Below are 21,863 nucleotides of genomic sequence, written 5' to 3' on the forward strand. Positions count from 1 at the left end.
AAATATGGACCTGAAGTAGGAATCCTGTTAGAAGCAGTATGGGCTCCAGAACAGATTGCTGTAATGCACTGCAAAGGTCATGGACGAGGAAGGGATCCAATAACCAGAGGAAATCATGCTGCTGACAAAGCAGCCCGAGAGGCAGCCCAAAAGCCTGTGGGAGGATTTATAGCAGCCCTCATACCAGAGGTAGTTCCAGAAGAAGTTAAACCTCACTATACCCCAGAAGAGAGGAAGTGGGCTGAACTGGAAGGAGCAGTTGTGAAGGACGGTTGGATGATCCTGCCAGACAATAGGATTTATGTACCTCATCATCTAGCAGGCACAATTGTAAGAAATTATCATGAATCTACTCACCTTGGCGGTACTGCAACCAGAGAGAGTCTCAGTCGGAAGTTGTATATTATTAACCTATCACAATTAGCAACTTGCATTTCACAGAAATGTGTTCTTTGTGCTAAAAACAATCCCAGGCAGGGACCGGTACAACCTCCTGGAATCCAACATGTGGGATATGTCCCCATGGAAAGCCTAATTGTGGACTTCACAGAGCTGGTCCCTTCTAAGGGATTCAAGTATCTCCTTGTGTTTGTAGATACTCTTACCGGATGGGTTGAAGCTTTTCCCACCCGAACTGAAAAGGCACGAGAGGTAACTAAGAGACTCCTCACTGAATTGATCCCGAGGTTTGGATTACCTAGATGCATTGGAAGTGACAATGGGCCAGCGTTCATTGATCAAGTAGTACAAGAAGTATGTCGAGTCTTACAAGTGAAATGGAGACTGCATGCAGCCTATAGGCCTCAGAGTTCAGGGAAAACTGAAAGAATGAATCGGACTCTGAAAACCCAATTGGCAAAATTAACCCAGGAAACGGGATTGGGATGGGTAGATGTGTTACCCATAACACTGTTTCGTGTTCGGTGTGCACCCACAAAAAGACTTAAGTTGTCACCTTTTGAGCTCCTGTATGGGAGACCGCCCTCCTTTGTTCAGGATATTCCAGCTGATCTTAAACAAATAGGAGACCATGTGACACAGGGACAAGTGCAATCTCTCTCCCGTGTTTTTGTTTCTCTTAACAGGTGGGTCCTCGAGCGCACGCCGTGCAGCATTGCCGAGCCGATTCATCAGTTCCAGGCTGGCGATAGCGTATGGGTGAAAGAGTGGAAACGTGATCCACTTGCACCTAAGTGGCGTGGACCTTACACCGTCTTGCTCTCTACTCCAACAGCGGTGAAGGTAGCTGAGGTGACCCCCTGGATTCATCACTCCCGTTTGAAGAAGTCCGAAGGCAGTTGGACGTGCAAAGGTGACCCCTCTAATCCTCTTAAACTGACTCTCTCCAAAAACCCCTGTATCTAGCCCTACCGGGAACGGGCTAGGTCACGGGCAACATTAGACGACCGGCCTGCTGCAGCCACAACCTGGAAGCTGGCTGACCTGCGCACGCCTGAAGCTTGAGGAGCATCTGAACCAGCGATTGTGAAAGGACAGATTCTCTTATACAATTAATTGACTGCCCACCCCTTTGTGGAACAATTATCAGAGATATTACTCATTGGGGATCCTCGGGATATATGTTTTGGTCTTGGTGGTTCCCCATTCCTGTCACTGGGGGAATTATATTGGGACTAATATTTATTTGCTATCACAATAAGGTAATCTTTTGTGGAAGGAATGCATATGCTAGACATCAACATGATTCTATTATTAATCCTGATCCCTTGGGAAGGGGAAGGGTCCTTGAATCTGGCCAAATTGACTAAATATGGATTCCACCATGACCACAATATGTGGGTAGGGTTAGCTGAAATGGTAGCCAATGTTGCAAATAGGACCAATTGCCTTGTTTGCTCTCTTGGGCCAGATGATTCAGAGGGAGGTATGCCCTTATTACCGATACCATTAGATGCCATTGGTATGGTAAGCGAAATACCACACCAGACAGAAGTACAGAATTTCCCCGGATGGAACTCAACTAAACCATTACGAGTTATACCTGTACAAGGGGAATTCTGTGTACATAAATCATCAGATGCAGCTGATTCTACCATGATAGGCTCTTCTCATTGTCACTATACTTGGGATAATATTAAGAATACCTGGGCACACGATACTACCTATCGAACTCGGGATGCCTTGCCCTGTGCACCTCCTTTTATTCATGCATGGAAAGTGGTATGGAACATAACTGTGACAGAAAAAGGCAATCTAACATACTGCACTGTGAACTCTCTACCTCTTTTGCTATTTCGCCTTCTGTACTCCACGTACCAAAGACCTCAGACACGATGGTTGTGGTGGATATGTGGAGAATGGGCATACAAGAAACTCCCCTCCAAATGGAGTGGGACTTGTTTCCTGGGATGGGTATTACCACCAATGTGGATTATGCCTACTAATTTGGCCAAGCGTACACGAAGAAACGCTGATATTTCTCATATAGCAGGAGGAAGTACCCAAAGTTGGAGTGGTACTGATGATTGGCCACCAGAGCGCATTATAGCCTATTATGATCCTGCCTCCTGGAATCCGGGTGAGCTCATACAAGGGGCACGGGATCCTATTTATAATCTAAACAGAATAATTCGATTGCAAGCAGTAGTGGAACTTGTAACCAATGCAACGGCCCGGAGTTTGAGACTTATTGCACAACAATTGGATGAAAGTAGAGCCGCCATTTTGCAGCTGAAAATGGGAATGGATTATGTACTTGCCAAGCAGGGAGGCCTATGTGGAGTCTTGAACTTGACAGGGAATGCCTGTTGCTTTAACATTTCAGATAATGGTGAGGCAATCCGTGTGTTGGCCACAAAGATGGAGAATATAGCACATGTCCCAGTACAAACATGGGAAGGATGGGATATGGGATGGCTCACCAATTGGTTACCTAATGTCACAGGACTCAAAGGGATACTATTGTCTTGCTTGTTTTTCTTGACAGTAGTGGTAATGGTTTTATGTATGATGCCATGTATCATTTCATGTTTTAGAAGTACAATTAGCAAGATGGTTTCAAATGAAACTCTACCTCATATCATGGCCCTATACAGAGCTTTACCTCAGGAATATGATGAAGGTCAAGCTATCAAGGACACTTGGGACGAAGGTCCTTGAGCTTGAAAGGGGGGAATGAGGCATCAGGCATAAGCCTGCATTTTATTAATGTTTGATCAGGACTTGTATATTAAAAAGAGGGCTTAGATTTTCAAATGTTTCATGCCAGGCAGAGAAAACCTTGGCCATTCTCCTAAGACAAGGGCCCCTTTGATTGATAGCAGAAAACAATTCTCAAAGTCGTAAAAGCTGAAATTACAGACTGAGTAATGACACTGACCCTACATGTTACAGAAGATAACAAAGGCAGAGATAAATATAATTAAGAATGGGCAAATAGTAAAATGATACCATGGGCCTCTTTTAAACCTTGAGCTGTATTTTCTAAGGCCAGAGGCAAATGGGAGAAAAAACATCTAGCTGGGAAGTCTTTTTAAAGCATCTAGCTGGGAAGTCTTTTTAAAGCTGTTTCTTCCTTAAACAGATAATGGGAAAAGCAGCTTGCTGAAGGGGGGGGATGTAAACTGAAGAGCCTTCTTCTGAAACTGTTTTAAACTGAGTTCTTTTTTTTTCTTTCTCTCTCTGCTTTAAAAAGGCCTTATTCCTTTTAAAAGGTTACCTATGATAATGTATGAAATATATTAGCTTAAATATATTGGCTTAAATGTAATTATGCAAAGGATTTAACAAATGCTAGAAGAGTTGTATTTATCCTGGAATTAAGTCAGCCAGCAGTTTAGCCCCCCTGCCAGACAAGAAGACGCCATCAAATGCTGTCCTGATATATTAGCTGTCAGACATTTGTTTAGAAACCTTCAAATGAAGGATATCTTTCAATGTTGATGTGAAACTCAAGATCCTTGACATATGTTTAAGATAAAAATTTAAGATTAACCATTTGTTTTAGAAGGCAATAGGGCAGGGAGGGCAAGAGGTGAGCTGGTAATTAAGATTCCTTGTTGAGACACATGTAAGATATATTACTACTTATTTGTCATTTATAGATGTAACAATATATAGCTGTTTGTGTTCCATATAAGGACAGGAGGATGTGGGTGTATCTTTTAGGATTGGATATAGCAATCAGCCAATAGGAAATCCAACCAGGCTGATTGGACAGAGGCAGCCCAAGGAGGAGCAAAGGGGGCTGGATTAAGGGAATATAAGTGCTGGCCATAATGGCAGGAGGCCAGGCCAGAGCTTGGTAACCATATACCACTGTGCCTCTCATTTATTTGTCTGACAAATAAATAATTATTTTAAATTCTCTATTGCTGCGTTGAATATTTCATTCCAGCTAAGCGTTAACCACAAGCAGGGTGCTACAGATACACAATATCCACTTTTTCCTATTTTGTACAGGACAATGATAGTTGGTGTTGAAGCAAATTTTACACACCCTACTTTCTTAGGATCTCTCCCTTTTGGACCTTAAAACATACTTCAGAATCAAATCAGATGGAGTCTCTTTCCTCCTTATCTGCTTTCTCTGTGCCTTCCAATATAATTGGGTCACTTTTGTCCGCCCCATTACAGGTACACCGCTTGTCTGCAGTACGAAGTGAAATAGATTATCTATAAAACCCCCTGAGATGAAGACTATTAGAATGGTGATACGTTTTAGTAGTGCTATAAAGTGTGCTGAAAGCAGTAGGAGCCTCATGTTCTCTTCATGGAGGTCAGTAAAGGTCTGCAATACTAGTCTTTAACTAGACAAAATCGAATGAGGTATGCTGAGATGTTTTACTGTGAAACACCTTCACGGTGTGTACAAGTACACATTTAGAGGCTGATTCAGGGCATCCAGCCAATTAATTCGGCGATCCCACTTCCATTAGTTTTGCATGGAATGGAAGCGATAGGAATTTAGCAGCTGCAAGCTCATGTACAAGAGTTTGTTTCACTTAAAAGCAAATCAGCAAATCAATGTCAATGTAGATTGCGTGGAACAAGGAAAACAGCTGTGTTTTTTTCTATTTCTCATGTGTTAAACCCGTAATTATCTGATGATTCATCACAGCACAAAAGAGCCTCCCTGACAATGGAACTTTAGCAATATCTTGAACACTAAATTTGCCGCTTTTTACATAAATAAAGGGTGAATCACAGCTGAGTGACAATCTGGTTAGGGGGCTTAGTGGGACACCCAGCTTTATACATTACACCAGTGTTGAGATCTACACTGGCTGCCTCTTAGCCACCGAGCCAAGTTCAAGGTGTTGTTGTTGACATTGAAAGCCCTGAACAACTTAAGGCTTGGACATCTAGCAGACCACCTCCCTGGGCAGAGACCAGGATGATCTTTAGAATCTCCCAAGGAGACCTTGCTGGTAAACCACAACCAACAGACTGTCATTTGGTGACAATGCAGAAGCAAGCCTTCTCAGTGATAGCACCCACCCTCTGGAAAGACCTTCCTCATGAGGCTGAGACAGCAATTACCTTTAGATGCCTCTTTGAAAAGTATATCTTTACCGAAGCTTTCCTGGATTTCAGTTTTTAACTTTTAATTATCTGTTTTGTACGCTGCTCGATTTTCTTTGTGAAGTAGAGTTTCGATCTCGTTTTTAGGAAATTTTACAGAATGTCACTGTTGTGTTTTTATTGCTTTTTTGTAAACTATTAGATATTTGTATTACATTAAACTTTTTTAAAAATAAATAAATACTCTAGTGTGATGTAAGTATTCAGATTACAGAATCCTACCATTAGCCTCCAAGTATTTTAAAATTCTCTCATGTTCCTTAGTCTGGTGCTACTGCTTGTTTAGCTGTTCATGTCTAAACACCCTACCATAAAGCTTAGTTTCAGAATTAGCAGTAGATTTGCTAAGTGTGGGGGCCCAACCCTTGTTTTCTTACAAAACAGTGCAATCAGAAGTCAACACTATTTCCAAACACTGTTCTGCTCCAACAAGCTATGCAAGTTACCAGTCTCATCTTGCCTTTCTTGGGGCGCCCAATAAAAAAATCTTGGCTGGGCAGGTAATTTTATAATAACTACCTGGCATTAAGGCTTCATTCTCATGGGTGAGATGGTAAAATCTGTCTGACTATACCACTTCAGACTAAGATTGGAGCTCCTGCTGTTAATTATTACGTTTTTATCTCACCCTTTTCTCCAAAGAATTCCAAACAGTTCCCTGAACACAGAAAACTTGAACGTCAGGGTGTTCTTTTAAAAACTCAGCTGCCTCCCTGTGATGGTGGTGTCTCAGCTGGAGGTATTCAATCATACGATGTCCGTGCTTACAATCTGCGGTGGTGCGTTCAAGACCCAGGGTTGCCATTCCCATCTGCTGTACTCGTGCAAAGTATTACTTCTGGCATAGGCTTCATTTATTTTTTATTTTTTATTTTTATAATATTTTTATTGCATTTTTTTCCAGATACAGATACTAAGTCAGATATATAAAGAAATAACAGAAAAAGAAAAGAAGAAAGAAAAAAAAAGAATCATCCTTCCAAAACATTTTTCCATAACCAACCAGACTTCCCCACGTCTCCCTCACCATGCATTCTTTTCAATAAAAGTATCAGCAAATTATAACCTTGTTTCGTACGTTCTTTTGTTATTTCAAATAATTATATTTTAGGTTTAAAATACTTCAATTTACTTTTACTCTAAAAACAAATGTAATGTTGTTTTAAACATTAGTCCTTTCATTAATATAACTTAATTCCCCATACCACCAAATCTTATTGCTGAAGCTAGATTTTCCAAATCATGCAAATTCTTAACATTCATATAGCTTATAAAATTTTTGTAAATAATCCTTAAATTTTTTCCAATCCTCCTCCATTGTTTCGTCTCCCAAATCTCGGATTCTGCCAGTCATTTCAGCCAGTTCCATATAGTCCATCAATTGCGTCTGTCACTCTTCCAGTGTGGGTAAATCTTGTGTCTTCCAGTATTTTGCGATGAGAATTCTTGCTGCTGTCATTGCATACATAAAAAAAGTTCTGTCCTTCTTTGACACCTTCTGGCCGACAATGCCCAGGAGGAAGGCCTCTGGTTTCTTGGGAAAGGTGTACTTAAACATCTTTTTTAACTCATTATAAATCATTTCCCAGAAGGCCTTCACTTTTGGACAGGTCCACCAGAGGTGAAAGAATGTCCCTTCAGCCTCCTTACATTTCCAACATTTATTATCAGACAGATGATATATCTTAGCAAGCTTGACTGGGGTCATGTACCACCTGTATATCATTTTCATAATATTCTCTTTCAAGGCATTACATGCCGTAAATTTCATACCAGTGGTCCATAACCTTTCCCAGTCTTCAAACATAATGTTGTACCCAATGTCCTGAGCCCATTTTATCATGGCTGATTTGACTATCTCATCCTGAGTGTTCCATTTAAGCAGCAAGTTATACATTCTCGAAAGTACCTTAGTCTTTGGTTCTAACAGTTCTGTCTCTAGTTTCGATTTTTCCACCTGGAAACCTGTTTTTTTGTCCAACTTAAAAACCTCTTGAATTTGAGCATAATGAAACCAATCTTGCACCTTACTCTTTAGTTTTTCGTAGCTCTGCAACCTCCAATTGTCTCCAATTTTTTCTATTATTTCCCCATATTTTGGCCAGCCGGCCTCCATATTGGGTTTTTTTCGAGCCTTGGCCTCCGCTGGTGATAACCACCTCGGGGTCTTACCTTCTAATAAGTCTTTGTATTTTATCCAGACCATAAATATTGCTTTTCTGACAATATGGTTTTTGAACATTTTATGAGTTTTTACCTTGTCGTACCACAAATATGCATGCCATCCTAAAGAATTATTAAACCCCTCCAGATCTAGGACATCAGTGTTCTCTAAGAGTAACCAATCCTTCATCCAGCAGAAGGCTGCAGCTTCATAATATAACCTTAAGTCTGGCAGGGCAAACCCCCCTCTTTCTTTTGCATCAGTTAGTATTTTAAATTTTATTCGGGGCTTTTTGCCCTGCCAAACAAACTTAGAAATATCCTTCGACCATTTACCAAAACATTCCACTCTGTCCACAATCTGTAGGGTTTGAAACAAAAACAACATCTTTGGCAATACATTCATCTTTATAGCTGCAATTCGACCCAACAAGGAAAGTTTCAATCTTGACCAAGTTTCTAAGTCCTTTTTTACTTCTTTTTTTTTATAATAATTTTTTTATTGCTTTTTTTCCAAGGTCAGAATACATCATCGATGACACAACAAAAGCGATTTTACAGAAAAGAAGAAAAGATTATAAAAGAAAATTCACTTTTTCAAATCTATTTTCATAATCAACTGGACTTCCCCACGTCTTCCATCCCCTGCTTTCTTTACAATAAAAATAAACAGCAAATTGATACCTTATTTTATGTGTTTTTGTGCTTTCATTAATTTGTATAATCTGTAATTTATACTTTTCAAAATCATAACTTAATTTCCATCATATTAACAATCTCAATACTGAAGCATGTTTTCCCCAAAAGCTTAGCAAATTCTCAACATTCATATAACTTATAGTATTTTTGTAAATAGTCCTTGAATTTTTTCCAGTCCTCTAAGTCCTTTTTTACTTCTGACCAACATTTTTCATAATTATCTTTAAATAAATTCAAGTTTTTGGAAGACAAATTAACCCCCAGGTATTTCACTTTGGCATAGGCTTCATTTAAATCTAACATAGTCTGATTCTTAACCTCAGTTTTGTTTGTGCACACACCCCTTATCAAATGTGAATAGATACCTTGGTACTGCAACACTCAGGAGGTTGTGGACTCTCCTTCATCAGAGGTTTTTAAGCAAATGTTGGGCGGCCACCTGTCATGGATGCTTTAGATGATATTTCTAAATTGCAGGTGGTTGGACTAGATGACCCTCGGGATCCCTTCTAACTCTACAATCCTATGCACATTTACCCATAAATACCAATGTTGTCAAGGTACTTAGATCCACACCACACATTTAAAGCAAATGTCCTTTCCCAAAGAATCCTGGGAACTGTAGTTTAAGGGTGCTGGGGACAGCAGCCCTACTAGGGGAAAGCCAAAGTTCCTAGGATTATTTTAGGGAAGTAATGTACTTAGACCTAACTTCTGAAACTCACATCATGCATATAAAGCACAACCAATGCACATTTGGTTTCAGAAGTTAGGTCTTACTGAATTTATCTTATTGAAGATTCTTACTCCCAGGGAAGTTGGGATGTAGCCTGTTTGCATATATGGCTGTAGTTCAAGGATAAAAATTTAAAATTAGCTGAGAGAAAGCACCATTAATCTGAATAAATATGCACATGCACTATGGAAACTTACTCATTTTTTTGTATTGTTTGTAGCTTTCAAGGCCAGTATTTTACTTTTCATTGCAATTCTACACTTACTAGGGAGCAAGATCCAATGGCAGATTCTGCTAGAAAGGTGTACCGCAGCACCAACACTGATATGCGTAATTTAATAATGGAAAGTCAAAATGACTTGCTTTAAAATCAGTTTGTTTTTCAGAAAAAGACACTGCAGTATTATGTAAACATTCCACTGTCAGCTTTTTAGGCCACAAGTGCTGGGCACCACGAACAACTGCGGACATTTCCTGAATTAAAACTTACACACCGCTGCCTGCTTTGAGCAAATGAACCATTACTTGCAGCGTTCTAAGGGACTGTTAGTGAACACACACAACACACACCTATACTGCTTTTTGTATTTGTTGCACAGGATGTCATTCTCTCTTGCCGGTTTTATCTGCGTTAGATTTTAAGTTTTCCTTTCGGTATGACTAATTGAACAAATAAATAAATAATTTGCGGTGCTTCAAGGTGCTTTTTGCACTGCTTCTGTGACTGCGACCCTGTGCACTTTGTGACGTTTGTGACGCCTTTGAAGCGGTTTCCAAGCCAGGCTTGCTGCTTTCACCCAACCCGCCGCATTGTCATTTTTGCAAAAAACCACCAAACTGCGGAGAACGGTGGTCGCGCGAAGCGGCGCGCGCTGAGCTCCGAGCCACTGCGGGATGCGCGAGACTCCCGCCCCCACTCGCCTCTCATCCGCTTCATTAGCGAGGAGAAGCGGAGGAAGAAGAAGAGAGGTGATGCGCGCAGGCGCAGGCGCACGAGGCCCGCGTGGGGAGGGAAGGGGGAAAAGAGAGCCAAAGACCACACACACACCGAATGTGGGCGTGGCCTGACGCGCCGTTTCCTAGGAGCCGAAAGTGGAAGAAGGTCGAGTATGTAAAGCGGAGGGGCGGAGCCAAGGCCGCTCACTGGCTGAGAGCGAGGGTGAAGGGGCGGGGCCTAACGCCTCAACCTCTTGCTGCGCCTCAGGGATGGCGGATGATGGTGATCGACGGTGGGGGGGGCGGGGCATGGGAGGCGAGCGAGGGCGGGGGCGGCGCCTGGAGGGAACGGGGATTCATCCTTCCCCTCACTCCTCTCCCTTGTCTCAGGGAGCCTCCGTTGGGCGGAGAGGACAGGTAAAGGCGCGGGGGGGGGGCGTTTGAAGGAGCCGCTGTCACCTTGGCTTGCTTTCCTTTCCGGCTGTCTCTGGGGAGGGGGGAGGCCGGTGTGTTGCTGAGGGGGGGGGGAAGGGGGCTGGGCAGGCGGTGCTGCTGCTCAGCCCCAAAGGCGAGGGGGGGGGGAGATGCCGGAGGGGGCGGCCTAGGTAAGCCTACCTTTGTGATGTGATGTGGGCGTGGCGTGGCGCGGTGAGGGGGCCGGGGAACGTCTGAACGGCACGCCCACGTGGAGTTTGTAGGCATGGTCCTAGGTGGGGGAAAATAGCGCTGCCGGTGGATTTGTGGAGAGGTTTTTTGGGGGGTGGGGAGTCAAGCGGCTCTGAAAAGGTGACTTCTAGTGGGGGGAGAAATGAAGGGCAAAGGTGTGTGGGTTGCAGGTGACGGGAAGGACGCGGGAATCCTCCGAGAAGAGTGGGGTCAAATGCAGAGAGAGGGGCTTGCGTTGCTGTGCGCGTGGGCTCCGGAGGGACCCATTGGGGCCTGAGCTTGCAAAAAAGGCATTGGCATAAGATACACACGCTTAGGGAGAGGGGTGGTTGAAATGCATCCCTTGCTCTAAGGGAGGTCACCCCCCCAATCTCTGTATTTTTTGTCGCATAGAACTGCTGCATTCTTTTGGTGAACGTTCCCCTTCAGAGTCTTCCCCCCCTTCCACCTTCCTCAAAGCAATTTTGCAGGCAGTGTTACTTGTTTTGACTTAGTTAATTGTGAGCTTGGAGTAATGCCAGTTTGTATGTGTCAGGTCTCTCTCTCTTTCGACCCCCCCCCCCCAACCTCTTGTTCTTTGCAGCAGCAGGGATAAAAGTCACACTTTCGCATAAGAGGCTGGCTTGCATAGAGGGGCTTGCATTTAAGCACCACTTTAAAAAACCACACCAGCTTTTCTCAGAACTTCTGAATTGGAATGGAAGTACTGTAAGAGGAAAAGAGTGACACTGCAGTTGCTTGTAGTTTACTATTGAAGGGAAGTAGACTAGGTGGGAATGTTACTATTTGTATTAAAAAATAAAAACAAAATAAGGCAGCAATAACAATTTTTAGCATGAATGGCTAGGATTTCAGGGAGATACTATCCAGATATTCACAATATAATCCCAATACCAGTTAGTTTCTCTCATGGACTACCAAGTTTGGCTAATTATTCCGGAACACAACAGTTTTCAGTCGGTAGTATCTCTAACTCTTTTCTATACTATAAAATCACTTTACTTACTGTGTATGCTTTTACTGTGGTACGACTGCTCTCTAAACATGCACAAATATCACATGTTCATTAGTAGAACAAGAAGCCTCCTTTAATCTGTCAGGTGAAAACTAATTAACACTTTCCATGTCAAATTAGACTTCTAATTTTAAAGGACATATTAATCTGTGCTGCTCATGGCTCTGTAGATTACATGTGGTTGCCTTCTCGTGTTTACCTAGATTACTATGCAGTGTAATGTAAGTTCTATTTAGTTTTGATATTAAATCACATTTGGCAGATACATTTGACATTTGAAACTGTAGTGCTGAAACTTCTATGCAGAAAAGTTCGTTGTGGGTTGTACTGCATTCAGTGGTACATAATAACCCAATGTTTTTCTTTCATAATTTATTCAGAAAGCTAAGTTTTTGTTTCTAATAGCATTGACTTCTGCAGTCACCAAGTCATAGAAATTGATTCAGGCTACGTAGTTTGAGGGAATCCAGAAAATGGAATCTGTGATCACCACTTATTGAGCAAGCCAAATAATTGAAACTCATCCAGTAAGTGCTGGCTATATGCTTGCTTACTTTTTCGGCATCTTCAATAACATGCTTTCAGGTGGTGATTGTGAAAATCAAAACTTATTCTAAAAGATGGCCAAGGGATTGGGGAGCAGGACTGGCTGTTACTTACTTGTCTTTGAGATTCAATACAGTTATCTTCAGTTCATCTTATGGATCCAAAGTAAGCAGTTCTGTACTGAGAGAAAAAAAGGGAGCTTCAGATCCCCTTTGAAGTTTCTCTGTGATATAGTCAATTTCCAATCTCGCCATCATTTTTCTTAATTTGTAAAATATGTAAATTGTTAGCATAGCACCTCTTGATAATGAATGTTCTTATTGCAATTACTTCATGCTTTATGCTCAGGTAACTTTCTGTTCATGAATTTCATGGCTGAATAATGTTCCATGGCCTTTTAAATGTGTTCGTGGGACAGGGATTATTTGTTTGTTTTTGTTTTATTATGTATTTTGTGTGCTCATTTTGTATTTTATGTTGGGAACTACACTGTGATCTTCAGATGAAGGGCAGTTATTTCCAGATAAATAAATGTGGTGCTTTTTCAAGAATTCTGAAAATGATGGAAGACCTATGTGTAGGCATGCTATACCACAGTCTATAGCTGGCCGGATACTCCAATCGCGAAATATATGAAGTCCTTCCCATTCTATTCATAATCAGTTGGTAATAAATCAAGCTCCTTCTACTATAGTAAATGGAAACAAAAATTCCTGCGAGGTAGTTGTGTCTGCAGTGAGGATGGGGTTTACTGGCAGAAATAAATGAGGCCATCAGACATGTCTATCCTTTCCCTACTGAGTGATGGTATAGGTAGTATCACAAGGTGAAGCAAGTGAGAACTTTATGGCCTACCCTGCCTCTTCATGGCTGAATTATCCATTTCCACTATGCTTGTGGCAACATTTTTCTGTAGGTTGTTCTAGCCACTCCTTAGGACCTCTCTTTAGTTGTTCCCATATCTAGGTGAAAGATGCCAATGAGACAGCAAAGCTTATACAGTTGTACCTTGGGTTAAGTACTTAATTCGTTCCGGAGGTCTGTTCTTAACCTGAAACTGTTCTTAATCTGAAGCACCACTTTAGCTAATGGGGCCTCCTGCTGCCGCCGTGCTGCCGGAGCCCGATTTCTGTTCTTATCCTGAAGCAAAGTTCTTAACCTGAAGCACTATTTCTGGGTTAGCAGAGTGTGTAACCTGAAGTGTATGTAACCTGAAGCGTATGTAACCCGAGGTACCACTGTAGTTGTCATAAAAAGTATTTAATTTTGTTTTAGCATTTTCACTCTTTGCATGTTTTGCAAATGTTTGCAAGATATACAGTGGTACCTTGGGTTACAAACGCTTCGGGTTACAAACTCCGCTAACCCGGAAGTAGTACCTTGGGTTGAGAACTTTGCCCCAAGATGAGAACGGAAATCGTGCGGTGGCAGCGGGAGGCCCCATTAGCGAAAGCGTGCCTCAGGTTAAGGACAGTTTTGGGTTAAGAATGGACCTCCAGAACAAATTAAGTTCATAACCCGAAGTACCATTGTACTTTATATTTCATAGCTGATGTACCGTTGACCTCATTTTCCTTAAATGCTATTTACTTTCCTGTCCTTTTTTCTTACAAGTTCACAAGTTCCTCACTGTTTTCTACATGCATGTCTTTCTGATGTTCTTAATGAATAGGTTGTTGGGTTCCTTCCAGCATTGAATGTGATTTCATTTGACATGATACTTCCTAATTGGGGAATGATTTGTGGATGAGGGTACTGACTAGAGACAGGGGCTACCTATAGGCTGCTGAATACGCTCCTCATTATGACAACACTTAATTTGCTTCCTCAAGCTTTGTCCTAAGCAGTGAAGTAGCAATGACAAGTTCTGTAACAGCTTCTGCTATAATATCAAATTTCCCCTCTCACTTTTTCAGTAGTACAGTAGTAAGGTAAAGGGACCCCTGACCATTAGGTCCAGTCGTGGACAACTCTGGGGTTGTGGCTCTCATCTCACTTTATTGGCCAAGGGAGCTGGCACCCATGGGCAGCATGACTAAGCCGCTTCTGGCAAACCAGAGCAGTGCACAGAAACACCGTTTACCTTCCTGCTGGAACAGTACCTATTTATCTACTTGCAGTTGGTGCTTTTGAACTGCTAGGTTGGCAGGAGCAGGGACTGAGCAACGGGAGCTCACCCTGTCGCAGGGATTTGAACTGCCGACCTTCAGATCGGCAAGCCCTAGGTTCTGTGGTTTAACCCACAGCGCCACCCGTGTCCCACTACTTGTTCTTACTGCTCATTTGGGTTTGAGGGTTAATGATACTGAATATATATAGTACAGTGTTAATCTGTGGCCATGACATTTGCAGCATGATGCTAAAGCTGAAAAGTGCGTTTTAAAAAGATAATTATTGCATATTTCCCATGTCCATCTTCAAGAGGTCAGGATAGTTGGACACTATTAAAAATCAGCCCAAAATTTGTAGAATAAATACAAAAGCAAAATCAATCACTCTAAAACCAATATCTCATTAGGAAAAAAAAAGTAAGAACAATTCAGCCCAGTTTCAAGGTTTCTCCACCCAGGCAAGTAAAAGCAGTTCTAAAAATGGTATACATATTTAAAGTCTTCAAAGATAGATTCTGGAAGCCTACCTTTGGTTCCATCCACATGGGGCTACCACTGTGTGTTGGAGATCAGTGTTCTTTCTTTCTGACTTAACCTGGCTAGCATATGATAATTTGATAAAACGTTCCAATAATTCCTTATGATACTTCAGATTGCACATGAGAAGAACCATGCAAAGTATGCAGGACTCAAGCCATTTAGAGTTTTAAAGGGACAATAGTCACCAGTTGCCTTGCAGAATTCCAAAACACATTCAGGCTGTGAGCCTGAGTGACAGGCAAGCCCTTTTCAGTTTAACTATTATTTTGAATTTGAAGGGGTGGCTAAAGTAGGCTAGAAATAAATGGAATAATAAGGGCAAATATGCCCTGAAGTTAAATGCAAACCAGGGAGAAACAATTTTCAAAGTCAATATCTCACAAAGTGTGCCCTCCAGTCAACCTTCAGCTACGTGCGCTGAAATAGCTTAGTTTTTGCATGGGTTTACCTTCTGAGCTATGTGGTATAAATAATTGTGCACACACATTCTTAATTAAAGAATTGTGACCTTCTATATTCTTCCAGTGGGAACTTGACCCAAATAAGTTATGTAAGAGCTGATTTGTCTTCCTCAAATTTCAAAGTGTTACTGGGAGCCAAATCTACCAAAAATAGTAAGATGAAGACTAGCTTATATGTGTTTAATGGAAATTTTACAGGAATTTTAGGGGCTTGATTACTATGCTCAGTAGTAAACAGTGATTCTTGGTAACCCTACTAGATAATGTGTGAAGCTGTGCCATTCATTTACATGAGAACTTCAGGTTGTGTTCTGAATTTTTACATACATATTCAACCCCCCCATCCTAGAATGGCAAAACCACCTGCTATATATTAACGAAAAATTCCCATAGGCTACTTTGCTTCAGAACATTTTCTGATACAAAGCTAAAAACTTTGAAATTGCCAGGCTTTGAAATGGTAATGTATTTACAATTGATTACCAATTAACGTACGAAATGTTTTTTTTTTCCTTTTGCAGGCAAAAAATGGCTTAGAAAATTTGGAATATTTTCCACCCATCCCTAGTTAGTCAATTAAGACTGCTTTCTGGAAACACAGAGAACATACATCCTAGTATGTTTTCCATGCTTAGTTGGCATTACTTTGAGCAAGTGCTGCTCAAATGCACTGAAATTCTCTGGCTTTGTAAGACCTAATGCAGCTTTTGTGTTTAAAGGGAAAGAATTGCAAGTAAACCAATTTAACACCAGGCGTATATCAATGTGTGGACATACTGAATAAGGTTAAAAAACCACACCTGTCTGCTGATGGTTCTGCAGTACCATTATTTCAATTATTCCTATCCTACTTCACTGCCCCCTTTTCTGTCTCCTCACAAATTTTGTTGCAGAATTCTAGTGACCTAGATCACACCTGCACCGTCCATTTGAAATGCTATTATACCACTTGAACAGTCAAGGACAATAATGGGAACTCTAGTTTGAGGGTGACCCCACAGAGCTGCAGTTCTCAGCACTCCTAACAAACTAGCATTCTGAGGATTCTCCATGACTATTGAAGAGGTATCATAGTGCTTTAAATGTATGGTGTAGGTGTGACCTTGGAGTGGTGAAATAATTCCTGAGCTGATACAATTACTTTGGAGTTCAGATTATTTTCCATATATGTGGAATGTCTCAATTTTGGCAACCCCTGAGATCATGGGGGGCGGGGGGAGGGGACCTGAAAAGGGGACCTTTCCCACTGTTGTCCTGCATTCTGGAATGTGCTTTTTCCTTTCCATACCTGAAATTTCAGGTGTTTTAGTGTTTTGGGGTTTTGTATTGCTATATAGGGCTTGGAGATTTTAAAAATTATATGTGGTTTAAACAAATAATAAATTGTACTCAGTATTTTAGCAAGTAGTAGTAGTTAGTGCTGTATAGCTAGAGAGTCTTTAGTGATTACAGTCTTGTGCATATTTGGCAATAGAAGTATAAACTGCATTGTTGAATAGACGTTATAACACACCGTTGAGGGAACTCCCCTTTTTGTTTGTTTGTTAAAGGTGGCTTTCTAGAAGATGACCATAGAGGATCTTCCTGACCCTTCCATAGAAGGAGATCCATTGACTAAAAGATACCAGTATCTTATTCCGGGTTCTGAAGATTCAATCACCTATTCTGTTTCTGCAGCACCAATGCCTTCTGAATGTGGTAAGTATATTTATAAAAAGGAATAACTTGTAACAACTGTTTTCAGAATGTTAAGTTGAGGAAGATGCATGCAGATGGATTTCGGAATGATGCACTCAACTCGGAAAACAAAGTTCATTTCGAAATGGTCTCATCTGTCTCCCGTATTTAAAATGTGTCAAATCAGCATCAAATCAATGTGCTAGATGCTGTAGAATACAATCAATTTTACAGTCTCCCCAAGCAATCAATTTATTATGCAAATAATGCATAAACAACGCAGATTTCTTCTCTCAAAGTAACACACTTATTCCAAAATGACGTTTTCCCAGCACTCAGACAGCAATATTTTGGTGTGAGGCATCTATATTATTTGGAGTGCTGTGTGAAATATTTGTGGAAATGTCACAGGAGCCTATTGGCTAGCGTTCATGACACTGTATGTGTGAAGGAGTTGTGTGATATAGTGAACAGAGAGACTAGGGAGATGCCTGCTCAGAAAAAAGTGCAGTGGGGTGACTGCATTCAGAGCCCATTCATTAAGTTAAAATTTGAGTAGGGGCACATTGGAAACTGCATATGCCTCGACATTTTACAGATGGGGCACTTTTGTACAGTGGTACCTCGGGTTACAGATGCTTCAGGTTACAGACGCTTCAGGTTACAGACTCTGCTAACCCAGAAATAGTACCTTGGGTTAAGAACTTTGCTTCAGGATAAGAACAGAAATTGTGCGGCACGGCGGCAGCGGGAGGCCCCATTAGCTAAAGTGGTGCTTCAGATTAAGAACAGTTTCAGGTTAAGAACGGACCTCCGGAACAAATTAAGTACTTAACCCGAGGTACCACTGTATACTTATTGGCTAGTCATAGCCTGCATTAAGGGTCTGTTTGTGTTTTTCATGTGAGCGCACATGAATTAAGAGTGCTTCAAGCTGGCCCTGTATGTGTTCATTTTAATCCTTACCACAAATACAGCTCTGTGATAGCCTGAGGAAAAACAGAAGTTCACTGACCTTCAGTTTCCATCACTTGGCCAAGTGAGGCATCTAGTTTCCATGCCTTCTAAAAATAGCCCCAGCAGGCTTTATTTCCCCCCGCCTTCCCCCTATTTCCCAAGGTTTTGTTAGTATTCTCTTAATGGGGAGGACGCCATTGGTGCCTTCTGTGTCATTGTCCTAGTCGTATTTTTCTCTTCTCCAGCTTCTGCATCCTTGTCTACCCACATCAAAGTGAAATGTGCACACAGGGCCTCAACCCTTTTCTTATGCACACATCCCTTCCCGCAATGCAAGTTATGTACATGTTTGTACCTGCGTGTCACAGGTTCATGCCCAAACATACATTTCCTTTTCCTAGGTGCTACAGGAGACACAATATTATCATTTGGGCCAGCCCCATTTCAAGCAGGGTTGATGATGCGGTGTTATTTGAATTGCCCATGAGCACAACAGCTATCTTTGCAGTATGCTGCTAAATTTTAATCCCTTAAACCCACCACTTGGGAAGAATGTGTTCAGTCCCCACTGGGAATGCTTGTTTGCTGCCTGGATTTCTTTAGAATTAAATCTCTCCTGTAGCGACAGAAACTATGGCCGGTAACATTGCTTTAGTAATGAACTCTCCTTCATGTTAGGCTAGGTGGCCTCCTAGGACTTGCTACCTCCTTACCCAGCTTTCGTGGGCTATGATTGCTGTATATGACAGCAGCAACTGCATTATGATCCATACCTCAGCAATTATGGTATGACTTTTACAGGTGGCTCCAGTTCACAAGGCTGTATGGGAAAACAATAAGTATGATACGGACCTCTCTGGTGTAAAGAAAGCTGCTCTCAGGCACCGATGTTTACTTTAAAACTTCTTGCAAAGATCTCTGACTGTGCGTGGTATTAAATTTTTGGATTTGGAAGAAATAGTAATTCTTGGAATCCATTGCTAATGCAGTCCTCAACATGCTTGCACAGACATGAGCTTGAGTTCCCACAGGCTGTGCTTCAGTCACATTGAAATTCAGCATACATTGTCTCTACTTAGCTAGAGACTTTATTATAGAGTTGCCTTATTTTTTTTGTCAGTTCCTGAATATGTTTCAGTGAACTGACAGACCAGCCTGACAAGATGGCGAACCACCTTGACAATTCATCACACAAAGATCTTGTTTAGTGATTTTACCCTGTTCTTCAAAATCTTAATTGATGGCTGTATAGCAAGAACTGTGGGGAGGCCAGATCACTTAACATGCTCAGACTAATATTTCATGCATGGCCAAATTCATCCATCAAGAACTTGCAAGCCAAAAGTTTTCATGGCTTGGTTAAGGATTGTACCCACCTGAAATAAATAGCATGCTGCCAGGTAGATTTTCACTTTGAAAAGTACAAGCGTTAATCAGCGGTGACAAAGTGATGTGTTAGAACAAGTGATCCAGCTCTTAATTACTGTAGAAATCTCAAGTAGTGACTAAAAAACAAAACAACAAAAAAACCTTTCTCCAAATTATATACATTGTGCTTGCCTGACAGTTGAATAGCCTGTTTGCTTTCAAGTGAATGTTTGTAATGCCCCCTCTTTTCTGTGTTGTGCAGTCACTCCACAATTCTAAGAACTCTCCAGTGCAAGGCTCTCTGTGAGAGGCAGTTCGACTCTAGCTCATCCTGAAGGAGATGTCTTACTCATGAGCACATTAACGGTAGAATGCCTTTAGTCAGGGTAGTAAGAGAAACTATATAAAAGGGCTTGTCAGTCAGCTCAGTATTTATTTCACTGATCCTTTGCAGTGTGCAGGGCTTTCCCAGTAGGCACAGCAGTATATCTCAATGCTGTTTCAATTCAGCATATGTTCCTTGAATGTCAATTTTTTTGAAACATCAATTTCTCCCCAAAAGCTCGCTTGATCTTCAGCATATGAACCTGCTTTCGTTTGCTGGCAAATACACTGATTGGCACACTTTAATGCATTTTTAAAGCTAATTCTCCTTCAAGTTCTTGTGGGAATAAATGCCTTAGTCCTGAAAAGAAAGTTGGGCATCCTGAGTTTACCCTGATTTGCTTGCACAGTGGTTGTATGTTGCCTTGTTAATCATTCATCCCATACTTTTCAGTGCATTTCCCTGTCATCTCCCTACCTGTGGAGAGTCCTAGTTTTTTTATAAAGTATATTTGTTGTAGCAGGGTGACAGAGTGCTTTGATACACTTTCATTGTGCAAATCTTAATTTCCGGTATGTGCCTGAATGCGTCCCACAAAATTCTGCCCGTTTGGAGGCAACCTCTTCCTTCACAAGTAGCATGGAAATGCAGTGGGCCAGCAGAGAGCCGATCCTTCTTGCACCAGTCTGCTTAGTGGAAGGCTTTCCACCCTCTCAGCCTGTATTTCCATTCTGCCCATTTTAGAAGGAGACTCCCCCCTTGTGGGAATCATGGAAGTGCAAGCTACTAATAGAGACACGTTGAAAAATGAAAGAGAAGCAGGCTAGTACCGTATTTTTCCGATCCTTTTTGCTAAAAAAAGTTAAGCAAAAATGGGGTGTCATCTTATACACGGATAGTGAATGCAGAGGGGGGGGGCATGTGATTAATGGCAGCAGCAAGCAGGAGATTGGCAGTGGCAATTGGGGAGGTGATTGGCAGCTGCGGCAAGTGGGCGGATGGGCTGTTGGTGGTGGCGAGCAAGCAAACAATTGGCTGCAGCGAGGTGTGTGATCAGCAGTGACTGGCAAGCAATCAGCAGTGGCGGGCAGGCGGGTGAGCGATTGGTGGAAGTGACCTCCACCCCCCCCCCCAAAAAAAGCTAAACAACTTAATTTCTTAATTTTGGGTTAAAAAAAATTAGGGGTTGTCTTATGCATGGGGGCGTGTTATAGAAAAATACGATAATTTTCATAGACTTATTTACAAGGCTGTTATATATGTGAGTTTTCACCTGCCAAAGACAGAATTGGGCAAACCAGAGCCTGAATCAAAGTGGTCAACCTGCCACTGCTCCACACAAATCCTCATCTGCTTGGCTGCCCATGTCAACCAGGAACATGTGCTCTTTTCTGTAATGCAGATGCATATACCCCATATTGCTCATCATTCCTGGTCTTGTCACTGCTTGGTCTGTCCTCATGCTTGCAAAGAGATTTTAATATGAGCCAGCAGCTGCTGTTTTCTCCTCTTCTCTGTTATTGCTCATGCCCCTCTTCTTTTCTATTTCTTCTTCCCTAAGCTGACCACATTTGGGAAACTGCATATTATAAACGGGTCGTTCTTTCTCTTCTTGTATCCTCAGCACCTTACCGATGTATGAAGCTCTGGTTCATGTTGGGAAGAAGGCAATTGTCAAAGCTAATCTGTTTTAATTAGAAAAACCTTCCTTGCGTGGCCAAGGATAAGGGTGGTTAGCTCTCAAACGTTACCTGTTAATAGCCTTCCTGATGACTGACCTAACTGTGCAGTCACTAAAAATGTTTAATTGTGCCATAAATAAAACCAATTCCAACTGTACAGCTCTCTTAGTGCCAATAAATTGATCTGTTTATCCACTCCAGCGTTGCATACATCAATAGGTTTTTATTTAAACCACATCCTTAAATTTTCTTAACTGACAAACAAATGCAATTAACTAAGAAGTAAGGAACTGCTACTACTTATTCCTTATGCAAACTCTGTAAATTCTCAATAGCTAGCAAAATGTTGATTAATTAGGCTAAGCTAGGTTTCTGATGAGTGGCTTTATTTCTGATGCTAATTATTCTGGGTTATGTAAGTTAACTTTGTGTGTTAG

At 41.5% G+C, this 21,863-nt stretch overlaps 2 protein-coding genes across 8 annotated transcripts in view; one reads left to right on the forward strand and one right to left on the reverse strand.

The window, feature by feature from the left end:
- PCARE (photoreceptor cilium actin regulator) overlaps positions 1-15,804 on the reverse strand; it is a 35,056-nt gene extending 19,252 nt beyond the window's left edge. The window contains exons 1-2 of the mRNA XM_083496034.1: positions 14,944-15,804; positions 12,420-12,485 (exon numbers count right to left, since the gene is read on the reverse strand). The gene's annotated coding sequence lies outside the window, so the exon portion shown is untranslated. The remainder of the gene's footprint in view (positions 1-12,419; positions 12,486-14,943) is intronic.
- The window catches only part of CLIP4 (CAP-Gly domain containing linker protein family member 4), a 38,933-nt gene continuing 26,962 nt past the window's right edge, over positions 9,893-21,863 (forward strand). For 2 of the 7 annotated variants that reach the window (XR_014524293.1, XM_083496086.1), the window contains exons 1-2: positions 10,285-10,495; positions 16,968-17,115. Coding sequence is in view for 6 of the 7 variants with exons in the window: in XM_083496086.1 (XP_083352212.1) it covers positions 16,983-17,115 (133 nt within the window). In the remaining variant the exon portion in view is untranslated. Of the gene's footprint in view, positions 10,112-10,284; positions 10,684-10,752; positions 10,865-15,943; positions 16,034-16,315; positions 16,483-16,967; positions 17,116-21,863 lie in introns of those variants that run through there. The other 5 variants (XM_083496087.1, XM_083496088.1, XM_083496090.1 and 2 more) reach the window with 5 other exon arrangements.

Source organism: Podarcis liolepis (genome assembly GCF_965112155.1).
Source record: "Podarcis liolepis genome assembly, chromosome: 3".
NCBI classification, from domain to species: domain Eukaryota; kingdom Metazoa; phylum Chordata; class Lepidosauria; order Squamata; family Lacertidae; genus Podarcis; species Podarcis liolepis.